Source organism: Heloderma suspectum, chromosome 2, assembly GCF_057233095.1.
Source record: "Heloderma suspectum isolate Gila_16-S chromosome 2, 16-S_ref, whole genome shotgun sequence".
Lineage (NCBI taxonomy): Eukaryota > Metazoa > Chordata > Lepidosauria > Squamata > Helodermatidae > Heloderma > Heloderma suspectum.
The window spans coordinates 189,600,937-189,614,960 of NC_139459.1; the positions used below are offsets into that span (position 1 = coordinate 189,600,937).

The 14,024-nt window shown below is 46.2% G+C and overlaps 1 protein-coding gene across 2 annotated transcripts in view; it reads left to right on the forward strand.

The window, feature by feature from the left end:
- Nucleotides 1–12,318: 12,318 nt before the first annotated feature.
- LOC146353610 (exendin-4) overlaps nt 12,319–14,024 on the forward strand; it is a 491,914-nt gene continuing 490,208 nt past the window's right edge. For both annotated transcript variants that reach the window (XR_014788128.1, XM_084836889.1), the window contains exon 1: nt 12,319–12,485. Coding sequence is in view for 1 of the 2 variants with exons in the window: in XM_084836889.1 (XP_084693015.1) it covers nt 12,400–12,485 (86 nt within the window). In the remaining variant the exon portion in view is untranslated. The remainder of the gene's footprint in view (nt 12,486–14,024) is intronic.

Below are 14,024 nucleotides of genomic sequence, written 5' to 3' on the forward strand. Positions count from 1 at the left end.
GCTTGATCGTAGGGAGGGAGAGTCTGATCTAATGGCTGGGAGAATGACTCAAACTCCAAGACAGCATACCTATTTTTAGATGTGAGGGTCAATAAATGACTCACAGAGCTGCTGGCTAAAAGGAGGTGGTCAATCCTTTGTTGTTTCAGAGACTTCGATGAGGATAGAGTTCCAGGGCTTGACCTGCATCACTGTTTATTGCCCATGAGGAAGCGGTTTATAATCTGTTTCAAGTCCTTGTTATTTCCATCACTTCCTCTAGTCTCCTTCACACTGAGGAACCCCCTTCTTATTCCAGTTCTTTATCCACTCTGTATTTTTCCTTAACATTTCTTCTCCACATTAAGGTTCTGCAGGTTTCGGTTTCTTAATCCATTCTCCAACATGGTGATTTCGATCTCTCACTTCCATGACTATTTGGAAGAAGTGGGAACCATACTTATATCAACAATAGTATTCTATCTGATTTATATGACCACAGCGACTACTACAGTGAAGAATAAAATTAACTACAGTATTAATTACATTGGAATTTCCCATGCTTCTCTGTATAGACTCCATTAACTCATCCATTTCTACAATATCCAAATACTTAATCAACCATTCCTGGACTGAAGGGGACATGACATTCCTACATTACTTAGCAAAAATAAGCAAAAATAATTTTTGCAATAAACAATAAATGTATAATGAATAATGTCAACATGTAAGTAATACCAAAGTCAATAATATTTTTTTAAAAAAAGGAAAGGTGATAAATCCAAACTCCTGTCCATAAAATAATGCCCCAAACTTGATGCCAATAACAAAATACGTTTTCAGCCAGAGGTGGGCAGAAAGTAGATCTCCAGATATTTTCACCTTCAACTCCCAGCATTCCTGACCATTGACCATTGTGTAGGTCTGAAACCTACTCTTGTTACTGTGTTGAAGGCCTGTTTTAGTAGTAGCTGCTGGGTAACATTCTGAAGTGGGAGAGAGACGATCACTTTGAATATTAATAGATAGGGCCTGGATCAGGTAAATACAGTTTTGATGACTGGGGATTCCAGCTCGGTGGAAAAGAGTGGTTGGGAAATGACTTAAGGAGTTGGTAGTTAGGGATTCAGTTAGACAGTTGCCAGAGAATCAGGGAGAAGTTCTCCTGGTTGGTGGGTGGTGTTATAGAAGGACAAGGAGAAAGCTGTGTAGAACATTAATAGCTAAGGCCTGAGTACTGAGCTATTCTTTCTTTGTGGGATAACCATACATGGCTGGTGAAGACCAGGAGTAGGGAGCAGGTGGCTGTGTGATGCCAAGAGGCTGCCCTAAGATGTCGCCAGAAGAGGGTTACATAAGCAGGCATTAAAACACAGATATGTGGCCCCAGCAGCCAGAAATACAACATGAGGAACTTTGGAAGTCAGAGGAAGACTGTACCCAAGAGCCGGACCTGGTTGTGAGTGTATTTGGCTGGGGTGGAGGTTTAGGGAATTTGGCTTGAGGTAAAAGAAATCATTAAAAGGTGTGTCAGTCTCTCTTAACTCCTTAAGTGTCAGCAAGCATTATTTTAAAATGCTTATAGCTCATAGTAAATATTAGTGTTCCCATATGTATTAGTGTTGCCATGTTCTCAGAGAATTGGTGGTAGCACAAAAGGATCAGCTGGTGGAACCCTGAATTATAGTGGCAGAAAGATTCTTAGGCCCTGAAATATAAGCTTCTCCTAAAAATAAGAAAACCTGTATGTGGTATTGCCCAGTGATAGATCAGTTTCCCCATAGGTTGTGGCAGTGCTGGGTAAAGAAATGGGCCCTGCTGTTGCCCTGCACACAGTTAGAGGATTTCCAATATACAAATGGCCTTCATAATACAAGGTAAGATCAGTGATGCTGAGCTAAACATATTCAAAGGTAATTCATCCACTGTTCCTGAACATCTTGATAGGGAAGCTCAGCAAGTTATGGATTAACACAAGATCCCTAGGAAGACAATTCCATAAACATGTTCCTAGGATATTCCTGATGTCCATCATTGGGAAATCCAAGCCTTTGGGGGGTTGTTGGATTTCTGTGGTGCCCCCAACCCGGCTTGTATTTGCTAGCTGAGCCGCAGGTTTCTTCTGGGAACTTTTTCAGTTTTTTTAAATTTGCGCACACTGAAGTCATAATTTGCACAAATTGCACCTGAATTTTACCCAAATAATGCAAATGACAGCTGTAATTTGTGCAAATTATGCCAATTTAATTTGTGCAATTAATTTGTATTTGTAATGTTTTTAATCTTGTTAAACTGCCCAGAGAGCTCCGGCTATTGGGCGGTATAGAAATGTTAATAATAATAATAATAATAATTTCAGCTGCAATTTGTGCATGTGGCTATTTATGCGAATCCCCCCCCCCCCCCGCCAATACACAAACTGTCCAGATTTGAAGCAGATGGAATTGGGCCAGCTCACAGAAAAACAAACCCAAGTTTGGGGTGCAAAGCTGATGAACGATTGGCGAGCTCCACCCCCCATACAGATTCCTCCAACATCCCTAACTGAGATAGGATATGCATCCTCATAGAAGCTTCCCAAATTCTCATTTTGGCAAATCTTTCCCCCCGAATTCTTGGAAGATGGATAAAGCAGCTGTCTTTAAAAACATCTTCTCATAATCTCACAGCATGATTCATGCTGTAGAGATTGCTGGCCTTCCAGTGGATGTCATGATGTATGGTCTGAATGGGTGGGAGATAGATGATAGACCAGTTATCAGGGTCAGCCAAATGGGAGCCTCCTGGTCTGTGAAGTAGCACTGTTTGTGATGAGCCCCTGAAAGCTGAAGAATGAAGGAAGAGGGGAAATCATTACCTCCCCAGGTCCTCATATGGCCACCTACTGGTTCCTCCTGACCATGCTTGTATCCAGTGTTAGTCCTACTTAGCATAAACCCATTGAAAGGAATGGGATTTTATTAAGACTAACATTGGATACTTTTAAAACAAAGGTAGGGAACTTGCGTCCCTTCAAATGTTTTTGCCTATCATTCCCACCAGCCCCCACTATTAGCTATGTTACCTATGCTTGATAGGAGTTGTAGGCCAAAACATCTGGAGTTCTGCGAGTTGCCAACCTGTCCCCTCAAGGCTTCTAAGTGAGGCATGGGTCTTTCCCTGGACAACAGCCAGACTCTGGTCATGTCTTTGTGGCACCTTAGGTTTTGTCCAAGTATCTAAACCCAAAGAAAGTGAAGCTGCAGACTGGGAGGAAAGTAGGGAGGTAGGCAACATATAAGGCCTATCTTATATGTTGTCTACCTCCCCACTTTCCCCCCAGTCTGCAGCTTCACTTCCTTTGTATTTCAATCTCTTTCAATTGGACTCGTTCCTCCACATGCTTGGTTGCCTATGGCCTATCCTGTAATGTCTAAGCCATCTATGTTGACTTGCCAATGTTCTTGTAGCCTGACCTGGACTGGCACCATCCCCAACACAGCATACAAAGTTTGAATAAATATCCAGATGGCACCTGTTTTATGCATGAGATCTTTAATCTCCAGGGCTGAGAATTCGGGCTGTACACAACCCACTTTGGAGGCCAATTCAGAGGTCCCGAATCAGCCCCCACCTGCCTCAACCTCTCTGGAGCCAGGGTGACCTGCTTCTGGCTCTGGATCCAAAGCAAGATCCAGAGACCCAAAGCAGGCCCACCCACCACTGCCCCCAAGCAAGCCCTTCTGCTGCTGCTGCTACTGTGCAACCCCCCTGCCATTGCTGCCACCACCGCCGCAGTCACCCCTGCCACTGCCACTGCATCACACAAGACCCCCTGCTAAATACCTGGACCTGTTGGGAGCACAGGAAGAAGAAGGGTCTCCATTTTGAAAGAAAATGGCGACTCCCTCCAAGATGGCAATGGCTGTGCACGCTCCCTGGGGTCCAGGTAAGGAGCAGGAGGCTTGCACAGCAGCTGACTGGATTGGGCCAAAGCAAACCCACCTGCTTTGGAGTGCTTCTTCAGCCTGATTGTGACCTGCTCCAGAACTGCACTGCTTCAGTCCAAAGCGCCCCAATCCACTTTGGGATTCAGGGTTTGGACCAAAGCTCTGCACAGCCCTAGTGAGAATCCCAGCTCCCATTCACTGAAAAACCAGTTAAGATGAAAGGTAAACAGGGTTGTTGAAATAGTGTTTTCAGTAATCTATACTTCCTGAGCACATGCAAAGGGGGGTGATCTCAAAAAGCTGTCTGAGTAAATGGTTACTCAGATAGCTTTTTGAGATAATCTCTCTGCATGTGGAAACAACTCATGCTCACTGGCAAATGGGGCATTTTTGGAGCCATGAGGCTATCGTGTCAGTATTTTTGTTGGGGGGAAAAGTGTCATGTATTGTAGGATTCAAGGAGGCTGATTTAAATTCCCAGTCAGCAATGAGGTTTATTGGAATCATTTTAAGGAAATGGTCTATGGGCAAGACTTCACCCTAAACATCTCATCTGCCAAACCTTTTTCTGCAGAGTAAGAGAACTAATAACATTTTCGATGATTGCCACATTAATTGGCCAGTTAATATATGTCAAATATTTCTGTAGACATAAGAATTCTTCCCACTTAAGAAGAAAACAAGCCAATTGTACTGACAAATAGAACAGTTAGTGCTCTATTATTAGCAGTGATGAACAAATTTCCCCTGTCCCATTACTTTTTTGTTCCATGGGCTCACTCTGGGTCAGTCATCATGGTGAACCTCTACTTGCCAGTAGATACTGGCCAGATCCAGAGTAGGGAACCAACAGGCCCTTGCAAGCAAGTCTAAGGTATTATCACATCCTTGGGAAAGAATAGGCATAGTAATATCAGTCAAATAGCAGTAATCCTCAGAAATGGAAGTTTCCCCATCTTTCATTCTTACTAGGACCATTGGTGCAGTACAGGGACTTACAGAAGTCTGAATGGTGCCTCTGTCTATCATCTGCTTCAGCAGTTGATTGAAACCTGCCTGATAGTTTATTGGTATCTTCATGGGCCCCAGTCACATAGGTCAAGCATCTCCTGTCATAATCTGGTGTTTTGTCAAGACAGTATATCCCAGGCCATGATCTCCCATGGAGAATGCATCAATATAGTCTTCCAGTAGCTCCCTCCCTGTCTGTAGTTGTGTATTTGACAAAATCTTTTTCTCAACTCCATCCCTCGCGCAAGGTCTTCTCTTTGCCATCTGTTCTTTGTCCTCCTATGAGCATTATCTTGGTGTCCCAGTCTTGGATGAGTCTTGGATCTGCTGTTAGTACTTGAAGGGCCATATCTTCATAAACCACCACATCTGAATTGAATGTCCCCAGAGTCATCCTCTGATACACATCTTGGGATTCTGCTGACACATTAGTCTCTCATACTGGAACTCAGCCTTTCTGATTCCTGGCTATGAAGAACTGAGCAACCAGAAACTCATATTGCCCTAAAGATGTGGGTTCCAGCATGCCTTCTCCTCCTGCTATGAAGTTTCCCTTTGCCATTTCAAGTATAACTATTTCACTTTTTGGAGGCAGAATCTCTGCCTTTTCTACTGTAACTTCACTTATCTCAGTACTGTAACTTTACTAATTATCCAAATCATTGTCATGGCAAACATTTTCTCCTTCACAATGCAATGGCCCCTCCTAAAACTCAGGTCAACAGTATATTGTTTAAGGAAATCAGTTCCCACTAGGGCTTCATGTGAAGATTCTTCTGTGACCAAAAAATGTATAAGTTAGATGAAGGGCATTTTGCCATATTCCCATGACCCTGAGTATAGTCTGGTCTGCACCTTTAAGTATGTCTGAGAAAGTTTTAACTTCTGCCAGACTCCGTTAGTGGCCTTTTTTTCCCCCAGAACTGTGAATGTACAAGGAAAACCTGTGCCCCAGAATCAACCAAGATGTTACATGGAAATTCATCATGTTTACCAGAAATTTAGCACTTTGGCCCAACCCCATGGGCTTCCAGGATGTGTGTGTGTGTGGGGGGGTACTGATTTCTGGGTAGGAGATTGAACCCTAGCTCCTATGCTGTGAAGCTTCTTGTATCTTTATATTATGCTTTTGTGGACATTCATGTTTAAAATGACCTGTTCTGCTGCCACATTTCTGACACTGTAGCCTTTTTACATCTTTCTGGTCCTCATCCATTTGTGGAGGCATGTGTTATCCCAGTGGCTTTGTCCCACACTTGCTGCTTTCAGTTCCCTGATGTCATGTTGCATTGCTTTCATGCCTTCAACCACCTCTTGGAGCTTTGCATCAAATGTCTTCCCTGTAGCTGCAGCAATTTGTACTTCGGTTCAATGCACTGTTGCTGTTGGAGTTTTCCTATTATCTGCAGCGTCTATGGCTTGATCTACCTTTGTGGCTTCCTCTATCCCCTTTGATTTCTCCTTATGTGGGGCTATACAGATTTCCCTCTTGGATATTTGTTGTGTGTAATTTGTATCACTGAAATAAAAATAAAATTGAATAGTCTGGGAAAGCCTTGTCAGCCTGAAGTTTCTGGGTATATCCAACATCTTGGACAGGATCCTTTTTCCCCTTGCCTTCTGTGATTGAAAATTGCTCAGTTCCATACAGGTTCTATTGTTCTGTCTAATGATTGCATTTTGGCATCCATCCCTGACTGAATTGTACATTTTCAGACCCTCTTGTGTTAGTCCTGCAAACACCTCCTGGGTTTTCCTCGCCACAGAAGGCCAGGGAAATAAAGCTTTGTAGCTCATAGGGATGTACGAATTGTGCTCATACCGTTCCGCTTGACTTTCGCAGTTGGCGTCCTCTGTCCCGTCCCGCTGTCCGCAAACCTCCGAAATACTGTGTGTGATTTTCCCACCTCGAAAGTTACGTAAATAAAATCGCTGCAAACGTCGAAAAATTCTCTGCGCCCAACAGCCGCCTGTCCCGTTCCGCCATTCTGCAAAAGACTATTTGTCGCAAATATTTACGTAGTTTCCGTCGGCTGGAATTGACCCTATGTAACTTCCTCCGCATTCTCCCTTGTTGTGATTGCTTACATATTTCCTCCTTAGGGGGGAATCCCCCCGTAGCTTCCACTGCACTCTCACCATTGTTGGGATTACCTTGGCCAGAACTTTCCCACTATTTCCGTAATTATTTCCGTATTTTTTTTCGTTGCTGCCCGAAATGTTTCCCGCCCTCTGTGCGCTCCCCCAATGTCTTGTTTTCTCGGACAGGGACAGGGACTGTGATTTTAATTATTAATTTCTGTGTATTTGTGCTTGATGATCCTCGTGTTTACTGGTCTTGTTAACCTAACCGCCTCACAATAAAAAAAAACGGGGCTGCAACTCCGCTTCTGCAAAATCTGTCGTCAACTTCCTGCTAACTTCCTGAATGTCATCTGCATTTGCGCTTGTGTCTGCGTGGTGATTTGTGGGTGGAGTTCTGTTGTGTGGTGGTGGTGGAGTGTTAGTGGATTTCCTTGTATCAGTGTTGTTTGTGCATTGTGGTGGTTTTGTCTGGTGTGTGTGTGTGTGTGTGTGTGTAGTTGTGCATTGTGGTGTTTTTGTCTGGTTTGGTCTGTGTGTGTGTAGTTAAGTGGTGGTTGTGCATGGCTGTCTTGGTGTGTGTGTGTGTTTGTGTGTAGTAGTAGTGTGGCTGCTCTAAAATGGCTGCACCAATGCATGGCAGGAGGTGGGACCATGAGGAGACCAAGGCCCTCCTCATCAACATTAAGAGCAGCGAGGCAGTGGCAGTGCTGTTTGGCAGCTCCTCCTGCCGCAATGAACTTTATTGGGCCCAGATAAAGAGGAGGATGGAGCGAGCGGGCCACCATCACACAATTGGACAATTGAGGTACAAATGGAAGGCACTAAAGCAGTCCTTCATCAGAGAGGGGATTGCTGCTGCCGAGAGGAGGGCACCGCTGTCCAACCCCACCGCCTACTACTGGCGCATCCACAGAGTGTGGGTCAAAGCAGGCCGGCCCCCATTTTCTCAGAGGTATATGCCTGGTAAGTTATAGTTATCCCATCCCATCATCAAGCTTAATTAAATATGAAGACAAGGATGTGTACCGAAAATGAAGCTATCTCTTTGTGGTCTCATGCGGAAACAAACAAATCCTGACATTTAGCCTACAATCCTATGCTTGTTGAACTTGGACAGAAAAAGGTCCCATCATCTTCCAGCCACTTTGGCTGGTTGAAGGGATGCTGGGAACTGCATTGCTTTTTCCTGTACAACCACATGCATAGGATTATGCGGTCCTAGCTACAACTCATATTACACACTGACACGCTGTCCATTTCCAGGGAAATGCTGCTGCTGCCGGTCTCTGCACAGTGCACACAGGGGGACTGGCACCAGCCCAGCAGCAACAGGACCAGCCTCTCAGTGTGTGCACGTCATCCTTCTTCATGTAGTGATAGCTGAATTTTTGCACCCCACCCACCCCACCTTTCTACCAAGACATTGGCACTCAAGTCAACTCATGAGCAAGTGTTCATCTGAGAGCTTGGAGATCTGGGTATAGTCCACTCAGCCATGGAAGCTCAGTGGGTGACTTTGGCCCAATCAGAAAGCCCCAGCCTACCTCAGTGTTGTTGTTGTGAGCATTAAATGGAGAGGAAGAGGCTAATGTGAGCCGCCTTGGGTTCCTTGCACTAGGAAAAAAGGTGGCATTTATGCAATGCATCAATAGAATAAATAAATACCATGGCATTGCAAATGTAGAAATGGGGTGACTAGAAGTGCAATCCTGTGCATGTTTACAGAAGTCCAACAGTCCCCATCACACCAAAACTGTCAGTGCTGTATAATCTGCCTCCCTAATTATCCCCTCATCATTAGACCTTGTGGTAGGAGGACAGAATCAGTGGTTCTTATGGTAGTGGGGATGGTGATAGACAGATCAATCAATGACTGTGGTTTCGTTCACTCACCACATATATAAAAGCATTCATTCTGTTACTGTGACATCCCACAGCTGTGCATCGTGCCTTGCTGGTGGAGGAGGCACTGAGGGCCACGGAGAGGGAGAAAAGAGAGGAGGAGGAAGAAGAGGAGGAGGAAGAGGAGGAGGAGGAGGAAGAGGAGAAGGACGAGATCGAAGAGCCAGCAGCAAGAGGAGCAGCATCTGTGGAGGAAGGCCACCCTCCTTCCACAGATGAAGCCCCTCCTCTTGTGCTCCTGATGCGTCTGATGAGAGACGTCCAGATGCTCAGGAGGATCTGCAAGTAGTACTACAGAATGGCACCTGACCTGAGCTAACAACTCTGCCTGCAAGATTCATATTACCATTGTGCTTTATTCTTCTCTTTCTACTACGGATGGACGGAAGTCCCTTACCTGATCCCGACACTTGCTTTGCAGTGGGGGGGAGGCACTCCATCCCTCCCCCTGAAATTCTGGCCCGGGGGGGAGGCGCCCTGTCCCTCCCCGCTGAAATTCTGGCTGGGGGGGAGGCGCCCCGTCTGTCTGGCCACGAAACCTCGTCGTCTGCCGGGACGCAAATGGCAGCGGCCGTAGCCGCCGCCGTTTGCATCCCTGCAGTCAGCCGTGATAGGCTACGTAAATGTTTATGTAGCCTATCACGGCTGACTTTGAAAAAAAAAAAAAAGCACCTACACAAATGGCGGCGCCCATGGGCGCCACCATTTGCGTTCCTTATTTTGGCACATGTAGTCTAGGTAAACATTTACGTAGACTATGGTGAAAATAAGGGCAATGCAATTTGCCCTTATTTGCAAAGTCAGCCGTGATAGGCTACGTAAAGATTACGTAGACTACGGCGAAAATAAGGGCAACGCTATTTGCGTTGCCCTTATTTTCGCCGTAGTCTATGTAAAGATTTACGTAGACTACAGCGACCAAATAAGGAACGCGAATGGCGGCTCCCTATGGGGGCTGCCATTTGCGTACGTGCTTTTTTTTTTTTAAAGTCACCCGTGATAGGCTACGTGATGATTTACGTAGCCTATCATGGCTGACTTTGCAGATCTAGCTGTGATGGGCTACGTTAATCGTCACGTAGCCTATCAAGGGGTCATGTTTTTTTTTTAACTTTTAATTTCGCAGCCGGGCGAGGTGAGGCGCCTCCTCCCCGGCCTGAATTTCGGCCGGGCGAGGTGGGAAGCCTCCCCCCCGGCCTGAATTTCGGCCGGGCGAGGTGGGAAGCCTCCCCCCCCGGCCTGAACTTCGGGGGGAGAGCAGCGAAGCGCCTCCCCCCCACCGCAAAAAGCTGCGAGACCAGGTAAGTGACTTTCGTGCACCCCTAAACATGACTAGATGGTGCACCAGTAGGGTTGGCGGAGAATTTCTCCCCGAAACTTCGGGGAGCTGAGCGCCAACGTGTTTGGCCCCCCGAACAAGTTTTGGGGAGAAATCCTCCACACCCCCCCGCCCCCCGCCCCCCCCCGGGACGGGAGTTACCTTCGCCGAATGTCCCTCCCGGCGGTGGGTCCGGCCGGCGGTTCGGCGGGTGTTCGAGCGGGGCGGGAGCGGCAGCCGGTCTTTCGACCGGCTGCCGCCGCCGCCATTGCAATGAAAGAAAAAAAAAAACGCCCCCTGATAGGCTACGTGACGATTCACGTAGCCTATCACGGCTAGATTTGCAAAGTCAGCCATGATAGGCTACGTCAATCGTCACGTAGCCTATCACGGGTGACTTAAGAAAAAAAAAAAAGTGTGTACGGATAATGGCGGCCCCCATAGGGAGCCGCCATTCCCGTTCCTTATTTGGTCGCTGTAGTCTACGTAAAGATTTATGTAGACTACGTCGAAAATAAGGGCAACGCTATTTGCGTTGCCCTTATTTTCGCCGTAGTCTACGTAAAGATTTACGTAGACTACAGTGACTAAATAAGGAACGCGAATGGCGGCTCCCTATGGGGGCCGCCATTAGCGTATGCGCTTTTTTTTTTTTTTAAGTCACCCGTGATAGGCTACGTGACGATTGACGTAGCCTATCACGGCTGACTTTGCAGATCTAGCCATGATAGGCTACGTGAATCGTCACGTAGCCTATCAGGAGGCGTTGTTTTTTTTTTTTTAACTTTCGCGTTCGCGGCCGGGCAAGGCGGGAAGCCTCCTCCCCGGCCTGAATTTCGGCCGGGCGAGACGGGAAGCCTCCCCCCGGCCTGAATTTCGCGGGGGGACCAGCGAAGCGCCTCCCCCCCACCGCGAACATCCTTCGAGGACAGGTAAGTGACTTTCGTCCACCCCTATGCACCAGCCTGATCCATATCAGACTCTGTCAAAATGATGGCATCCAAGTCAACATAGATGTCCTGTTTTTAGGTTATCCCAGGAGTCACAGATACATGCAGAAGGTCTGTAATAAATTAACCAAAATATGTGGCATCCTGATTCTCACTTGAATCATGAAGAATGGTGACTTCCAAAACAGATGATCAGATGACTGAATACCATCTGATGCATGTCCATCCTGATATGAACTTCTCAGCAAAGGGGAATATGCTTAATTTTTTACTTGTTCCCTCCATCTAAGTCAAGAGCGAAGCTCTGGCCCATGATTGTGCACAGTTAACGTGGGATCTGGACAAAATTCCACCAATCCAATTCTTCTCTTTTCCCAATATGAAGAGGCCTATTTTCTGTCATGGGGGAAAATGGGATCGACCTCTTTGAGCCCCATGGGGAAAAAGGTTGCTGAAGAATTAAAGAATTCTTCTCTCTATGAACCCACTGCAAACCAAATACCCTTGAAAATCATACATAGGCCAAATACCCAAGAGAAAACACCAGTGGCCGATCTTTTGTTGACTTCTGATATTTTGTTGCACAACATATAAGCAACATTAAGGAACAGTCTAAAGTCACAAAAACGTATGCAATGGAAAGGTTTCTGGACTTGAGGAGAAACTTGCTTCATTTAGAACACCTTTCTCGTGGCAAGCAACAGCAGTGGTCACCTTACCACCCCTTCAACTCTCTAACTGATGAGTCTTTGAAGAAGAGAAAGGGTTGGTGATAGTAGTGTATAAGTAACATAGCAAAATTAGAGTGCTCTCTTATGCCCATAGCTAGAAGAACAAAAATTAAAGCAAGTAAAAAATGTAGCTGACAGATACATAGAGCTTGAAGTGTGACCACTTTCTTACTCAAGGCAAGCAAAGTACCTGGGGTTTGATCATTCTTGTGCCCATATAGATCCCCCTAGTGTAGAGCTTGTAGCCTACAGCAGGAAACACTTTGCAAGGTACACTTGCCAAGGGGGAGATGGCTGGGGCGGAAGGGAAGCAGGACTGGTGAGATGGGCTTATGCAGATCAACAGGGTGGAGCAAGGGTGGAGCAATGAGCAGAAGCACTATGTAAGGGCACCAACAGACCCTGTCTCAAATGCTGCACTTCTAGACTGGCTGGTCTTCAGAAGTCACTGCTCAAATCTCTATTCTGAATTTGGTGCCTGTGCAAAGGAGAAGATGAAAATCATCCTGTGGCTGTGTGTTTTTGGGCTGTTCCTTGCAACTTTATTCCCTATCAGCTGGCAAATGCCTGTTGAATCTGGGTAAGGATCATTTGGAAATCACACATATATGAAAAATCTACAGGAACATAGAAATGTGATGCTAGCATGCTGGATGCAAAATAATACGATCTAGCCTGGGGGGGCAACAGAAGTAATATTTAGTGAAGCTAGTTTGCAGTAACACAGGGTTTATGTTCTGTCTGGCCTTTTGGTGAAAGCTTAGCATAGAAACTGCCAAGGTCACCTGTGCCAGGAGAAGGACAGGGGCTGCGCAAGTCTGACAACTCTCCTGGAGCCCAGTGGCTTTGACTGCCATCAACCATGGTATCCTTCTGGGTGGCTACCCAGATTGAGGTTTGGGGACCATGGGCCTCCATGGTTCTGCTCCAGCCTGGAGGGCTGATTCCAGAAGACTGTGCTGGAAAACTGCTAATCAGCCCCATGGCATTTATGCTTAGGGATGTGCAAGAATTTCATTTCAGTTCGCAAACCATCAGAAATTGCGCTGTTTGCAATCCCGAATGTGAACAGGAGTGCAGGTTTCAGAAAATGCTCGCACATTCCCCAGCTTGCGATCACATTTATGCATTTTTTTTAAAAAAAAATGTGGGCACTGTAAGATATATGAATTTTCATGTGTTAGTCGATGGGTGAAAGTGTGCACTTTTTTTTTAAGTGCCCCCAAATGCACACTTTTCCCATGCAAAACGCAGAGTTTCCCTGTTCGAATGAAAATAAAACAAATTGCAAATGAAAATGGGAGCAAGAGACGACCCAAACTTCAAAATGGAGTTCAGAGAATCATAGCAAGCTCCAGCATGCCTGCTTGTGTCATCCCTACTTATGCTACGGGATCTGTAGGGTTCTACCATGTCTCCCGTCACATTTAACATTTGCATGAAACCAGTGAGTGAGGTCACTAGGCAATTTGGAGCAACGTGTCATCGTCAGGTTGTTGACCATATGCGGAGCAGATGGTTCTTTGAATTCAGAAGTTTATAGAAATCCATCCATCAGCTTGCCAGAAAGGGAGGCTGGATTCTAATAATAGTGTCAGGAAGGTGGAAGGAGGTGGGTGGGTGAAAGGGGGCTCCCCTGAATTCCTTCATAGGGATGGCAGAGAATTTCTCCACGCATCTCCAGGAGGCCAAATGCCAATGCACTCGGCCCCCCAAAATTGGTTGTGAAATTCTCTGCCACCCCCCCGCCACCCCCCCGGGATGGGACTTACCTGTCGAATGTCCCTCTCAGCGGCGGGTCCCGACGGCATTTTGGTGGCGTTTTGGCGGTGGCGGCGGCCGGTCTCCTGACCAGCTGCCGCTGCTGCCATTTCCCAGTAAAAAAACAAAAAACAAAACAAAACACGTGATAGGCTACATAACGATTTACGTAGCCTATCACGGCTAGATTTTCAAAGTCAGCCGTGATAGGCTACGTAAATCGTTACGTAGCCAATCACGGCTGACTTTGAAAAAAAAAAAAGCGCATATGCAAATGGTGGCACCCATGGGCGCCACCATTTGCGTTCCTTATTTGGGCACAGGTAGTCTACGTAAAGATTTATGTAGACTACGGCGA